This window comes from Drosophila obscura, unplaced genomic scaffold, assembly GCF_018151105.1.
Source record: "Drosophila obscura isolate BZ-5 IFL unplaced genomic scaffold, ASM1815110v1 contig_1, whole genome shotgun sequence".
Lineage (NCBI taxonomy): Eukaryota > Metazoa > Arthropoda > Insecta > Diptera > Drosophilidae > Drosophila > Drosophila obscura.
Window position 1 is genome coordinate 5227471 of NW_024542679.1, and position 13835 is coordinate 5241305.

General features: G+C 49.7%; 2 protein-coding genes across 3 annotated transcripts; both read left to right on the plus strand.

The window, feature by feature from the left end:
* Positions 1-3294: 3294 nt before the first annotated feature.
* On the plus strand, positions 3295-5482 carry LOC111068624 (probable asparagine synthetase [glutamine-hydrolyzing]). Its single transcript, XM_022358239.2, has one exon. The coding sequence runs from the start codon at positions 3660-3662 to the stop codon at positions 5340-5342; it is 1683 nt and encodes a 560-aa protein (XP_022213931.2). The 5' UTR covers positions 3295-3659; the 3' UTR covers positions 5343-5482.
* Positions 5483-6221: 739 nt separating this feature from the next.
* On the plus strand, positions 6222-13541 carry LOC111068621 (CLIP-associating protein). 2 transcript variants are annotated; one of them, XM_022358234.2, is made up of 2 exons: positions 6222-6951; positions 8390-13541. In XM_022358234.2, exon 2 carries the CDS (start codon positions 8419-8421, stop codon positions 12940-12942), a length of 4524 nt encoding a protein of 1507 aa, XP_022213926.2. In that variant the 5' UTR covers positions 6222-6951; positions 8390-8418; the 3' UTR covers positions 12943-13541. The 2 variants fall into 2 exon arrangements, with proteins under 2 accessions (XP_022213926.2, XP_022213927.2); XM_022358235.2 differs by lacking the exon at positions 6222-6951 and adding an exon at positions 7257-7347.
* The last annotated feature ends 294 nt before the right edge of the window (positions 13542-13835 follow it).

Consider the following 13835-nt stretch of genomic DNA (forward strand, 5'->3'; position numbering starts at 1 on the left):
TCTTGCCCCCGGCTCTGGCTCTGGCTTTGGCTACTGTGTAGTGCATCTTGTGTTTGTATCTCAATGTCAAGGCTGAGCCTGAGCTCGTCTCGTGGTCGTGCCTGCCCTCATTATGTATAATTTTCAATTGCCATTCGCTGGACGGATTGACAATGAAGGAACTGGCAGATTATTCTACATTTGATTGAATGAAACAAGTCTTTCAAAGGCTGAAAATTATCCCACAGACTTACGAGTTCTGGCAATGCCACACTCGGTCATCTTTGCACTGGCACCAGCAGCTGTAATTAACTAGCAATTACCCATCTCTCATAGACGAATATACGAGTACCTTTCGTTCTGTTCTGGCATCCCCACAAAGGAGCTTACCCCACTTAATATGCATCGTTCTCCCGTTGGCTTCATCAACTCCGGGGTCTGGTTCCTTTTTACCTTTTAGGGACTAATCCTGCCACATGCCACCGGCTCAGCCGCATAATGCGTCAAATTGCTAATTAAGAACTGCAGTAGTCGGAACTTTTTCCCTTCTGTTGGTTGGCCCGATTAGTCGCCCTGTCATTAGGGTGACCCTCACACCAGAGAAACGGTTTCTGCTTGCGTGTTCAGACATGACCAGGCGCACATTTGATTATGACAAACACTGACACACACACACACACACACACACACACACACTGAGACACACACACGCAGGAAAGGACCCTCACACACATACCAATTAGCCAAAGGCGTGTCCTTAAAGGCTGAAAAGTAGACTATGTTTTGTGTGTGTGTTATGTGGACTTTGGGGCAAAATTGAACGGCCTGCCACAATTTGTGTCACGTCACAGTCGTAGTCGTAGTCGCAGTAGCAGAAAACCAATTAAGAGCTTAAAGATGGAGCCACATCTGGAGAAGGATTAAATATAGACCGCGTGGAGGCTGTACATGCCTATTTTTATGGTCAACGGCGGGGTCAAGCACATCACCTGGCCAGACCAGACACGGCAGGTGTCCATCAGGGTCTAATCAACCCTCCTCGCTCGATTCGTGCATATTTACAACCTCAAATGTATTTGCGTCTACGAAGCCGAAAGAGTTGTATGCCGGCAGCGGTGGTGTGTGTAGCCAGCCGCAGGTTTTTTTGGAAGACTCAGCGAAGCTGCAATAATGTGAATTGATTTTCATTTGTCAGCTGTAGACAACAACTTCACAAGCACCTCCTACAACCCCCCACAATGGGACACATCCATTTACATCCATCTACAATACCCATTCCATCGGCGCATCTAATGAAATACTCGTAATGAAAACTTTGGAAAAAATGTCGAATTTTACGCCTAAATACTTGAGGAAATTGTTGATTTGATTTTGGCCGCGTGAAAACTTTTTAATTAATTGGCCTCAACTTTGCGAGTAGCTCTAATTTTTGTTATTGCTGCTCGTATGGGCCCCGGATGTGGGATCTTGGCTGGCAAAAAAATAGGCCTTGCCTTGCCAAATGTCAAAACGTGACCCAAAAGTTGCCGCTGTTGGGTTTCCCGGATACGGACGTGACAGTAATAGGTCATGCTCGAGTCGATTCGATTGGTTTCGTTTCGATTTTTGGGCCTGGCTGGCCCCGAATCAAAAGTTTGTTTTATTTAATTTTGATTTGATATTTTTTTTGTGGCCACATAAATTTACCTTCACTTTTGCGGCGTTGCAAGTTGTTTTTTTTTTTTGTATACAGCAAAACTTTAAGTTTTTATTTCAAATTTACAGGAGTCCAACGTTGGAGTGAATAAATTCCTTAATTTGTTATCAATTTCAAGCGGCTCAGTTTTTGTTGATCCGAAAACAATAAAACTTTTCACTCTTATTTTTTAATATACTCTTTAAATGGGGGAAATAATTAACTAAGTTCTATATTTGCAATAAACGAGTATTCTTGTGTTGAATTGTATGTTAATCAATATGCAGTGCAGCCTTGGTTTTAATTAAAATTTAATTTGATTTATGAAAACTTTGCTTGTTAGGCTTCCACCTTCAGGCATTTGTCGCACAATTTGCCGCCGGGAATCACTTTTCGGCTGGCCCATCGCCACCGCCATCGCCTTATTGTAATTCAATTATGATTTCTTTTCAATTAATTGCATTTCAACTAATTACACGCACTTAGCACCTTGGCTGACTTTCAAACAGGACGCGAGAGCGCGCGCTTAAATCAGTAATCGGATTGCTCCGAGGGCTCGTTCCGGTATGTTCCGGTGACAATGCGGCGTATACGCAACTTCCTGCCGCACAGCGTCGCGTTCTTTCGGCTACTGAACGGTCGCTCGGTGGCGACACAACGAAATCAGGCGGCAACGAGACTTTGGAAGCAACAAGCGCGCACGCTGAAAGCCCAGAAGCGAACCTCGGGGGCGCCTCCGATATTGGCTTACCGTTCCTCGCCCACCCATCCCACCTCCTCTCAGCCGTGACATCATCGGGCGGATGGGGAGTGTTGGCTCTGTGTTAGATGCGTAATTAAAATGTCTGCATAATTAAATATGGGAGATTTGGTTTTTATCTATTTGACATATTTATTTATCGCATGGACCGAAAATCCGACGTGGATTTGCGGCAACCACCTGTTTGCCTAACAGTCTGTTAATGGAAGCTTTCTGTTAGCTGTTTAGCTTTTGTAAGCATCTTAACTAAACACGTAACTACAGCATACAAACCATAAAACACATTGCAGCCCTGTTGCTCTGCAAGGCTATTATTTTCACTGAGAATTGGGATACCCTTTGTGGAAGTGGGGAGTGGGAGTGGCAACCGGCAACTCTACGATTTCCTTTTCCCAGGAGATTTCACAGGCTCAATTCACTAGCCAAGGCATTTCTCATGCCACATATAGCCTACTATTAACTATTAACTACGAAAATTAACGACTTAGAATGATCACAGACTGCCCGCCACAGGATGATGAATTGCAAAAGAGCTTTGTCCAGCAGTTTTTCACCTGTTTAAATAGAGGGGGATTAAGTGGATTAAATCACTCATGAACGCAACGCAAAAATGAAAAAATTTCTGCGGTTTTGAAAATTTTGAATTTCGAACGGGGTGTTGGAAAGCTTACAGAAATGGGTATTTTATCCAGTATATTTTCACTGTATACAGTATATACAACATTTACTGTATGGTTCTGCTGTATATACTGGATAGCTGTATATACTGTATGGTTAGTAGTGTGAGAGAGATAGGATGATGAAATTGCTGATGTTATGTCATGTATGTTAAAGCCCGCAATGTTAATTTTTCATTTACCATTTCAGTTTCAATTGAACTAACTAAACAGCCAACGCATCGAAATACAATAAAAGTTTAAATGTGTCCAATAGAGATTTCTCTCGCGTTTTTGTGTTTAGGCTGTTAGGTTAATACAAAAAAAACAAAAGCTCTAATAACAAATAGTAACTAAAACAAAGACAACGATTTGGGCGTCCCCTGCAGATATCAGATAAACAGAAAAAATCACCACGGCTGATGAAATTGGAAGCACGTGGAAGTCAGCATAGAGCAGCAGAGCGCATCGGTAGAGTGAGAAAGCGATACGAAGAGAGCAGAGAGACAGAAACGTTTATAAAGCAACGACCCAACATAGCCGCAATTCATTTATAATTTTGCTCGCGCGGGAATAAGCAAAACAGAAAATGTGCGGAATCTTTGCAATATTTTCAAGTGATTCAAAGCCCATTGCCAGCCAGGTGCTGCATGGCAGAAAGCACAGTCTGCGGGAGATTGCCTACCGGCAGAGCGGAAAGCAGCGGCATCGTGGCCCCGACTCCACTGGCGTTCATCTAATCCAGGAGGATGGCGTGGTCATGGTCCACGAACGTCTGCGCATTGTGGGCGTGGAGCGGGGCGACCAGCCGTTCGTTTCCAGCGATGGGAACGTGGTGCTGGTGGCCAACGGAGAGATCTACAACTACCTGGAGCTGTCGGCGGTGATAGCGAAGCGACGTGGCACCTACGCACCGAAGAGTGACTGCCACGTAATCCTGGAGCTGTACGAGGACTACGGGAAGGATCTGCTGGACCACATAAAGGGAATGTTCGCCTTCGCCCTGTACGACAGGCGCACTAAGCAAGTGCTCGTGGCCAGGGATCCCTTTGGCATCATTCCCATGTACATTGGCTGGGATGCGGCCGGCAACCTGTGGGTGGCCTCCGAAATGAAGTGCTTGGTGGACACCTGTAAAAAAGTCGAGACTTTTACCCCGGGCGAGGCCCGCTTCGGACGCGTGGGAGAGATGGAAACCTTCCGGCACTTTAAGCAGCCCTGGATCGAGAAACTTCCCACCAAGCAATGCGACCTGGAGCTACTCCGCGCCAGCCTGGAGTCGGCCGTGCGCACACATCTTCACTGTCACGTCAACTTTGGGGCTCTGCTGTCGGGGGGTGTGGACTCCAGCCTGATTGCCGCGATCGCCACGAAGATAATGCGGGAGAAGGACCCCGATTATCGCCTGAAGACCTTCTCTGTGGGTCTGCGCGATGCGCCCGACTTTAAGGCTGCTCGCCACGTCGCTAAGTACATCCACAGTGACCACAAGGAGCTCGTCTTCGAGATTGATGAGGCCCTGGACGGTATCCGCGACATTGTCTATCACCTGGAGACCTATGACGTGACCACCGTGCGCTGCAGCCTGCCAATGCTGCTGCTGGCCCGCTACATCAAGAGCACCGGCATCAAGATGATCCTCTCCGGCGAGGGTGCGGACGAGATCTTCGGCGGATACCTCTACTTCCACAAGGCCCCCAACTACGAGCAGTTCCACCAGGAGCTGGTGAAGCGAGTGCAGCAGCTGCATCTCTCCGACTGCCTGCGCGCCAACAAGGTGGCGATGGCCAAGGGCGTGGAGCTGCGCGTCCCCTTCCTGGACACGGGCTTCGTCAACCACGTGATGCAGATCCGGCCCGAGGACAAGATTCCTGGCCAGCTCAACGCTTTCGCCGGAGCCATAGAGCCCTTGAGGCTCATGGAGAAGTACGTGCTGCGGGCTGCCTTCACTGAAAACTATCTGCCGGACGAAGTGCTCTGGCGCCAGAAGGAGCAGTTCTCCGACGGCGTTGGCTACGACTGGATCGACAGCATTCGTCATGTGGCCACCAGTCACGTGGGCGACGAGGATTTTGCCAAGGCTGCCCGCAGATTTCCCTTCAACACGCCCACCACAAAGGAGGCGTTCTACTATCGCTGCATCTTCGAGGAGCAGTTCCCGGTCGAGTCGGCGGCCCGCACTGTGGTCAGGTGGGTGCCACGCCTGGATTGGGGCTGCCCGGAGGATCCCTCGGGTCGCGCACAGGCCGTCCACCAGGTCAATAAAGACTGATTAAGTTTAAATTTAATTTAATTAAGTAATAACAGCATTTTATTGAAACACAATGCAATGAGGAACACGAATCTATATATATATGCCGACAGACATATATATACCTATACCTACAGTTAAATATATATAAACACACACGTGTGTCGAAACAAATTGTATCACTTGATCTTTATTGTAATTGAGGAGGCTTCTATTTCATTAAAATATTTTTGCAGCTGTCGTGTCTGGCGAATGTGCTGACACATGCGATTAAATCTGATGCCAAGCCGTTGCCTGTTGCCGTACATATGTATGTACGTGAGCCAATGGGAGCAGCACATGTTATGCGTTATCTATAATTATAATTGTATTACTCGGGGTAACGACATAAGTCCAAACTGCGCGGCGATATGTCGCGCGGAGATATGTCGCTATTACTCACTATGTGAGTGTATTTGCTAAAACAACAAAGAAAATTAACGAAATGGGGAATCCCATTTTTATTTTTAAGTCCACCCAATAGTTCTGGAAAATTCTAATATCTGGGAATGCTAAAACAACAAAGAAAATTAACGAAATGGGGAATCCCATTTTTATTTTTAAATCCACCCAATAGTTCTGGAAAATTCTAATGCTAATGGGAATGGAATGCTAATTTCCTATCTTGAATGTATTCAAATTTTTAAATTTTTAATTAACCATTAGCTTTATAATAGCTGGTCACACCATCAATTTAACAGCAACTTAGATATGCGCCTAACAGCACATTCCTATGCGCTTAACAGCACCATGTTAAGGTTAAGTACTGAATAACACAAAAAATTTCAGTACTGTACAACAGTAAAAAGTGCTTAAAAGTGTAAGCGATTGTGTATTTACCATCTCTGGAACTAGTTCATTTTAATTTTTTTCGCAACGCAACGGGCTGGCAAATTACTTGTTAAAATTAAGTAAAAAGTGTATAGCCATTAAACGAGCAGTGTCAAAAACAATACCAAATGCCAATACGCAACGAAATGTGATGTTTGCTGAGCTCAGCAGACGCTCAGCGACCGAGAAAACAGTGCAAAATTCCTGACCCCAGAGCGCGTCACCGAGGAAAAAAGGTTCATCAAAGCAGAGAGGCGCAGAGCCAGCAGAAGCAGAAGCAGGCGCAGCGCTGCTGAAGACGTTGGAATTTGTGGTGTTGTTGCTGTGGAAGCCGATGCTCAGTCGACGCCGACGCTGACGTCCAGGCAATAACGGTAGAGACCCAACAACAAATGACAAAGTGAAACTGACTGCGCTGTACCAAACACAACAACAACAGCAAAAACACGATAAAGAAGAGAAGAGCAAAACTGTGATCTCTCGGTTAGAGGTGGGGGGCAATTGTTCAATTGGCTGTGCTTGAAAAATAAATTTAGTCTACTTAAAACGCGTATTTGCGGGCATTGCGAATCGCTTGTTTGCCCAGCGACTGGAAAATCAATTCTTCAAATTGCCTTTGGTGGCCATCAAGCAGCAGTTGTTTGTTTGCTAGGCCCAACCCAAAAACAATATTCAAGAGCGGAGCGAAGAGTGACGACAAGAAGAAGCAGCAGCCGAAGCAGCAGCGCAGTCAACGCAGCCGGATTTGCGAATAATAGAGGTATGTGTGTGCGTGTTCGTGTGTGTGTGTGTGTGCGTATCGACAAGATAAAAAGATTTTGTTAAAAAAAGACCTACTGCCTAATCTCCAATCGCCTCCGCTTCCGATTCACGCTCTCATGTGACATTTAGAAATCAATTCGGTTGCTCTCTCTCTCTGCTGTCGCAGCAGCGCTGGCAGCATTGTCGCATGACGTCGACAACAGCAGCAGCAGCAGCCGATCGTGCTGGGCAGCGTACAGGCCGGCAAGTTTTTAGTGTGACTGAATTGGGCAGCTGTTTTTACACCTAAAATTTGATCGGGCTAAATAAAAAAAAACCTCTACCCTCTCCCCACTTTGTTTTGTTAATCAAAACTACTACTTATATCTTATCGCACACATGGAATGAATTCAAGGTAAGAAAAAAACAGTTACGAAAGCCAGTGTTCGCGGGGCCACATCCCTCATTGAATTGTTTGTTGATGTTTATTTATAAATAGAAAATTGCGTATGCAATGCTAAATAGTTATACGCGCTCTCCCGCCGCTGTCCCACTCTCTGCAGCTCCGACTCTCTCTGTCTTTCCCTCTCTGAGCAAAGCTAACAAGTCGCTGTCGTGGATTGTTGTTGTCATCCAACAATATTATCTCATTTTTCTATAACTTACGTATCCATAAATATTCTCGCGCTCTGGCCTGTGGCGGCGGGCGCACGCAAATTGTTAAATTGTTGAACAGTGACGCCCGACCATAGACGGTGGGACGCTGGCGTCGCTGTCAGCCATCGTTTTGCCCAAAAAGTACTCGTATCGTAAGCCAAAGCTAAATCCATATCCGCGGCATGTCTGAGCTTCCTGCCCACCCAGCCACCCACTGCCCGTCACTCCCCGCCTGGCTTCGTCACGCTCTCGGGCGTCCGTGAGATGATTCACGTTTTGTGCCGTAACAACGCCCCACCGCTTATCCCCATACTCCACCGCCATCTGTCGGCTATGCTATCCCATCCCTGCCCATCCCCAACACCCACTTCCACCCGCACAACCTAATTCACCTACTTTTGTAGCAGCTAAATGGTCTCTCCACTCCACTCCACTCCACCCAGCCCTCCCCTTGCTGTCCTCTATCTGCTCTCTGACTTCATCCATTCTCCACACAGAAATTGTTGCCCCTTCGCCGCTTTTTGCGACTGCCACTGGCGACTGTTGCTGCTGCTTCTTCTTGCATCTCTAGTGCGCGCGCGCAATGAATAATTTGAATGTGTTGAAAGAGGAGATGTGCGAGATTTGGCGGGAACATAACATCTTCAGCCACTGCATCACCCAACCGGACCATTTTTATGGCCTCGTATCCTTGAGAACCTCATCTATCCCTGGCCTCCTCCCCATACTTGAATAATTAATGCCATTTACCAAATACTGCAGCTAAAGCCTACATTTTTTCCATCTTGCCTACATTTCAGTTGCTGCATCGACGTACAACTATATAAAGATGGCCTACCGCAAGCCCAGCGATCTGGATGGGTTCATCCAGCTGATGCCCAAGGCGGATATGCGGGTGAAGGTGCAGCTGGCGGAGGATCTGGTCACATTCCTGAGCGACGACACAAACTCAATTGTGTGCACAGACATGGGCTTCCTCATCGACGGCTTGATGCCGTGGCTGACGGGCAGCCACTTTAAGATAGCACAAAAATCGCTGGAGGCCTTCTCGGAGCTGATCAAGCGGCTGGGCAGCGACTTTAATGCATACACGGCGACCGTGCTGCCACATGTGATCGATCGCCTTGGCGACAGTCGGGACACGGTGCGCGAGAAGGCCCAGCTATTGTTGCGTGATCTGATGGAGCACAAAGTGCAGTCGCCCCAAGGGTTGATAGACAAACTGGCCGTCAGTTGCTTTAAGCACAAGAACGCGAAGGTTCGCGAGGAGTTCCTGCAGACGATAGTGAATGCACTGCACGAGTACGGCACACAGCAGCTGAGTGTGCGCACCTACATACCGCCCGTGTGCGCCCTGCTCGGCGATCCCACGGTGAACGTGCGGGAATCGGCCATACAGACGCTGGTGGAGATTTACAAACATGTGGGTGATCGCCTGCGGCCGGACCTGCGGAAGATGGAGGATATGCCAGCTGCCAAGCTGGCTCTACTCGAGCAGAAGTTCGATCAGGCCAAACATGAGGGACTGTTGATGCCCTCTGCAATGAAGAACGGCAATGGCAATGGCAACGGCGGGGGACTCGATGAGGCCGACAACAGAGAGACGCCGAGGGAGAGGCCTCCCACCAGGATAGTGAAGCGGCAACTCTATTCGTCCGCTGTCTCCAACCTGAGACAAAAGCCGAGCGGACCGAGCGATGCCGGAGATGCGGGAGCTGTCACGATGGAAATCTTCGAGTCTAGCTTCGAGGTGGTGCCTCAACTGACGATATTCACCGCCAAGGATATGGACGATGCATATAAGCAGATTCTGGTGGTCATCAGCGATAAGAATTGCGACTGGGAGAAGCGCGTCGATGCCCTGAAGAAGATTCGCGCCCTGCTGCTGATGAACTACCACGCCCAGCCGCAGTTTGTGGCTGTTCAGCTGAAGGAGCTGGGCCTGGGCTTCCTGGACATCGTCAAGGAGGAGCTGCGCTCGCAGGTCATACGCGAGGCCTGCATCACCATTGCCTACATGTCGAAGACGCTGCGCAACAAGCTGGACAGCTTCTGCTGGAGCATACTGGAGCAGCTCATCAATCTGATACAGAACAGTGCCAAGGTCATTGCCTCGGCCTCGACGCTGGCCCTCAAGTACATCATCAAGTACACGCATTCGTCAAAGCTGCTTAAGATCTACACGGACACGCTGCAGCAGTCCAAGTCGAAGGACATCAGATCGTCGCTCTGCGAGCTGATGGTCCTGCTCTTCGAGGAGTGGCAAACGAAGGCCCTGGAGCGGCATGCGACCATCTTGAGGGACGTCCTCAAGAAGTCCCTGGGGGATGCGGACAGCGAGGCCCGGAGGCATTCCAGACGAGCCTACTGGGCCTTCCGGCGACATTTCCCCGATCTGGCCGATCAGATCTACGGCAACCTGGACATTGCCGCCCAGCGGGCCTTGGAAAGGGAGCGGGGGGATGTTGGCAGCGGCGGCATAGCCGGTTTGGCTCCACCTCAAGCGGAAACACGACGGACGGTGACGCGCCTTGGACGGACTCCGGGCGTACTGCAGAAGCCAACGCCCAGCATGCGATCCATCTCTGCTGTGGACACTGCGGCTGCACAGCGGGCCAAGGCCCGGGCCCAGTACACGCTCTACACGCGCCAGAAGAAGCCAGTGGGTGCAACGAACTCGACCAACTCCGCCCAATCGCAGGGGGGTTTTGGAGGGGCGAGCAGTGGATCCCTGCCACGACCTCGCCTGAACTCGAATAGTAATAGCCACACAGTTGTAACGCCTGGAACGATTACTCCGCGCACCCGGGGACGCGCAGGAGTATCGCAATCGCAGCCAGGATCCCGCTCCACCTCGCCCAGCACCAAGCTGCGCGACCACTTTGGTGGCGTGGGCAGTTACTACCGTGGGGCGACTGGGGCCATACCCAAGAAGGCATCCGGGATACCCAGGAGCACGGCCAGCTCCAGGGAAACGAGTCCCACACGATTGGTTGGTGGCAGTGGCGGCGGCCTAATGAAACGCAGCATGTACTCCACAGGATCAGGCGCACGACGAACGCCAGAGCGGAACAATCCTGTGCGACCCTCGGCAACGGCTCGGCTGCTGGCCCAATCCCGCGAGGCAGAGCATACGCTAGGCGTGGGGAGTGTCGACGGCAGTGAGGGGCAAGCGGACTTTGTCTCCGGAGACTACATGCGGGGCGGCGGCATGAGGATGGGGCGTAAGTTGATTGTACGGGATGAATCCGCGGACGACATTGATTCGGAGGCCAGTTCCGTGTGCTCCGAGCGGTCATTCGACTCCAGCTACACGAGGGGCAACAAGTCGAGCTATTCGCTGAGTGGATCGCACACCCGCCTGGACTGGAGCGCACAGAGGGCTCCGCTGGACGACATTGAGACGATCATACAGTACTGCGCATCCACCCACTGGTCGGAGAGGAAGGACGGCCTGATCAGCCTCACGCAGTATCTGGCCGATGGCAAGGAGCTCTCGCAACAGCAGCTGCAGTGCGTCCTGGACATGTTCCGCAAGATGTTCATGGACACCCACACGAAGGTGTACTCCCTGTTCCTGGACGCGGTCATAGAGCTGATTCTCGTGCACGCCCAGGATCTGCACGACTGGCTGTTCGTTCTGCTTACGCGGCTGTTCAACAAGCTCGGCACGGACCTGCTCAATTCGATGCACAGCAAAATATGGAAGACCCTGCAGGTGGTCCACGAGTACTTCCCCACGCAGCTGCAGCTGAAGGAGCTGTTCCGCATCATCTCGGACACCACGCAAACACCGACACCCAAGACACGCATTGCCATTTTAAAGTTCCTCACGGATCTGGCCAATACCTACGGCAAGGGCAGCGATTTCCCCAGCGACCAGAGCACAGCCTGCGAGCGGACTGTCCTGAAGCTGGCTCAACTGTCGGCGGACCAGAAGTCTATCGAGCTGCGCTCCCAGGCCAGGTGCTGCCTGGTAGCCCTCTACCATCTAAACACTCCCGAGATGACAAAGCTGCTGTCCAATCTGCCCAAGGGGTACCAGGACTCGGCCCGCTCCTGCATACAGTCACACATGCGGCGGCAAAGCAGCGTCAATTCTGGGGCCAATTCCCCCAACAGCTCCCCCCTGAGCAGTAGCAGTCCAAAGCCTCTGCAGAGCCCCTCGGTGGGGCCGTTCGCCTCGCTCCAGAGCCACCAACTCAACATGAGCTCAACTAGTCCCCGCAGTCGGCAGTCATCGGTGGAGCAGGAGCTGCTCTACTCCTCGGAGCTGGAGGTGCAGCACAACATCCAAAAGACGTCCGAGGAGATACGCCACTGCTTCGGCGGCCAGTACCACTCGCTGGCGCCCAATGGCTTCAACGGACATCTGCAGTACCACGAGCAGGTCCAGCAGGACTCGTGTGCCTCCCTGTCTTCCAACTCCAAGACGCAATCGTCGGCTAACACGACGCAATCGAACACCCCAGAGTCGGCCACCATGCGGCTGGACCAGCTGGATAGAGGCAGTGTCATGACACAATCGACGATGGCCAAGTCCCCGCTTCCCACTGGCGATGCCAAACTGATTGTTTCCATCAGCAGGGCCGATAACGGGGAACTGATTCTGCCCGGCGATCTACTGGAGAGCGAGGTGGTGTCCGTTGCCCTGACCCTCAGCAAGGACCAGCCAGTGGAGCAGCTGCAGACGGCGCTCACCAATTTGGGCATCTGCATCAAGGGCGGCAACTGTGAGCTGCCGAACAAGCACTTCAGGTCGATTATGCGCATGCTGCTGAACATCCTGGAGGCGGAGCACACGGATGTGGTAATCGCTGGCCTGCATGTGCTCAGCAAGATCATGCGGAGCAACAAGATGCGGCACAACTGGATGCACTTCCTCGAGCTCATACTCCTGAAGATCATCCAGTGCTACCAGCACAGCAAGGAGGCTATGCGGGAGATCGACGCCATGATAGTACGCATAGCCCCATGCCTGCCGCTCGATTTGTCAATCAACATCGTGAATCCGGTGATTGCCACGGGCGAGTTTCCCACCAACCTGTGCGCCATTAAGATCCTGCTTGAGGTGACCGAGCACCATGGCGTGGAGATCACAGACACCCATCTGGACGTTGTGTTCCCAAATTTGGCGCGCTCCACGGACGACCAGGAGTCCATGGTGCGCAAAGCGGCTGTCTTTTGCATTGTTAAGCTGTACATTGTGCTCGGCGAGGAGAAGGTGAAGCCCAAGCTGACGGCGCTGAATCCCAGCAAGCGGCGGCTGCTCAACGTCTACATTGAGAAGCAGCGAAATTCAAGCGGCGGCGGCAGCTCCACCAAGAACTCCTCGGCGGCCTCATCCTCATGATTGCGGGCACACTCGCCGGCCCGTCAACACAAAGACACTGACGCACCGCCGTCTCTTAGCATACGCAGGCAGTGAAGGACGAGGGAATGAATGGTTTAATGATATATAACTAATGATATAACTAATTATTTATAACTTTAATTCTTACTGATGATGATACGAGTATATGTATTGTAAAAGAAAGCAACAAATCCCCTTCTAAAGTGTCGACAGATCAAACTAATTATATTATATAATGCAAGATCAGGCCCAAGTGTAGTAAACAAAAAAAAAACAAAACAAAATAAGAAGAAAAATCTATAGCCAACTGTCACCCAACTGTCACCCCTCTAATGGCCACTAATGCTAATGCTAATGCTGTGCTTTTCCCACGTTCACGTTTACGACTGTATACCCTAAAACCCTCGTCAAAATTATTTATAAAATGATTTACAATGGCTTTTTCCTAATATACCATGCTTTGTATTTTAGTTCCATAAATTCTCGTGTCCTTGTTTCATTTCTGCTCAACTGAATTCTAATTAATTTACGATTATAAAACTGTTTTCACAACTAAACTATTTTTGTAATTAATTTAAAAAACAAACAAAAAACACATACACACAACACAACACGAACACAGCACACAAAACAAGAACAAAAACAAAACAACAATAAACGATTCTAGGTTATGTAATAATATTTATAAATTAATTAAACGAATAAAAACAGTTAAACCGAAATACCAATCCCCCGAAATACACACATATGTACATCCAATATCATAGACAAGTACAAGGTACAAGGATTTAAGCATTTCGTTTTACCAACATCCTTTTGCTAATCATTTTTTGTGTAATTTATTTCATAAAATTCAAACTTTCAAATATTTATTTACACACGGACTTAATTAT

What these genes read in the sequence shown, in the direction of transcription:
- LOC111068624 (XM_022358239.2), top strand. Translation starts at nt 3,660, where the DNA reads ATGTGCGGAATCTTTGCAATATTTTCAAGTGATTCAAAGCCCATTGCC.
- LOC111068621 (XM_022358234.2), top strand. Translation starts at nt 8,419, where the DNA reads ATGGCCTACCGCAAGCCCAGCGATCTGGATGGGTTCATCCAGCTGATG.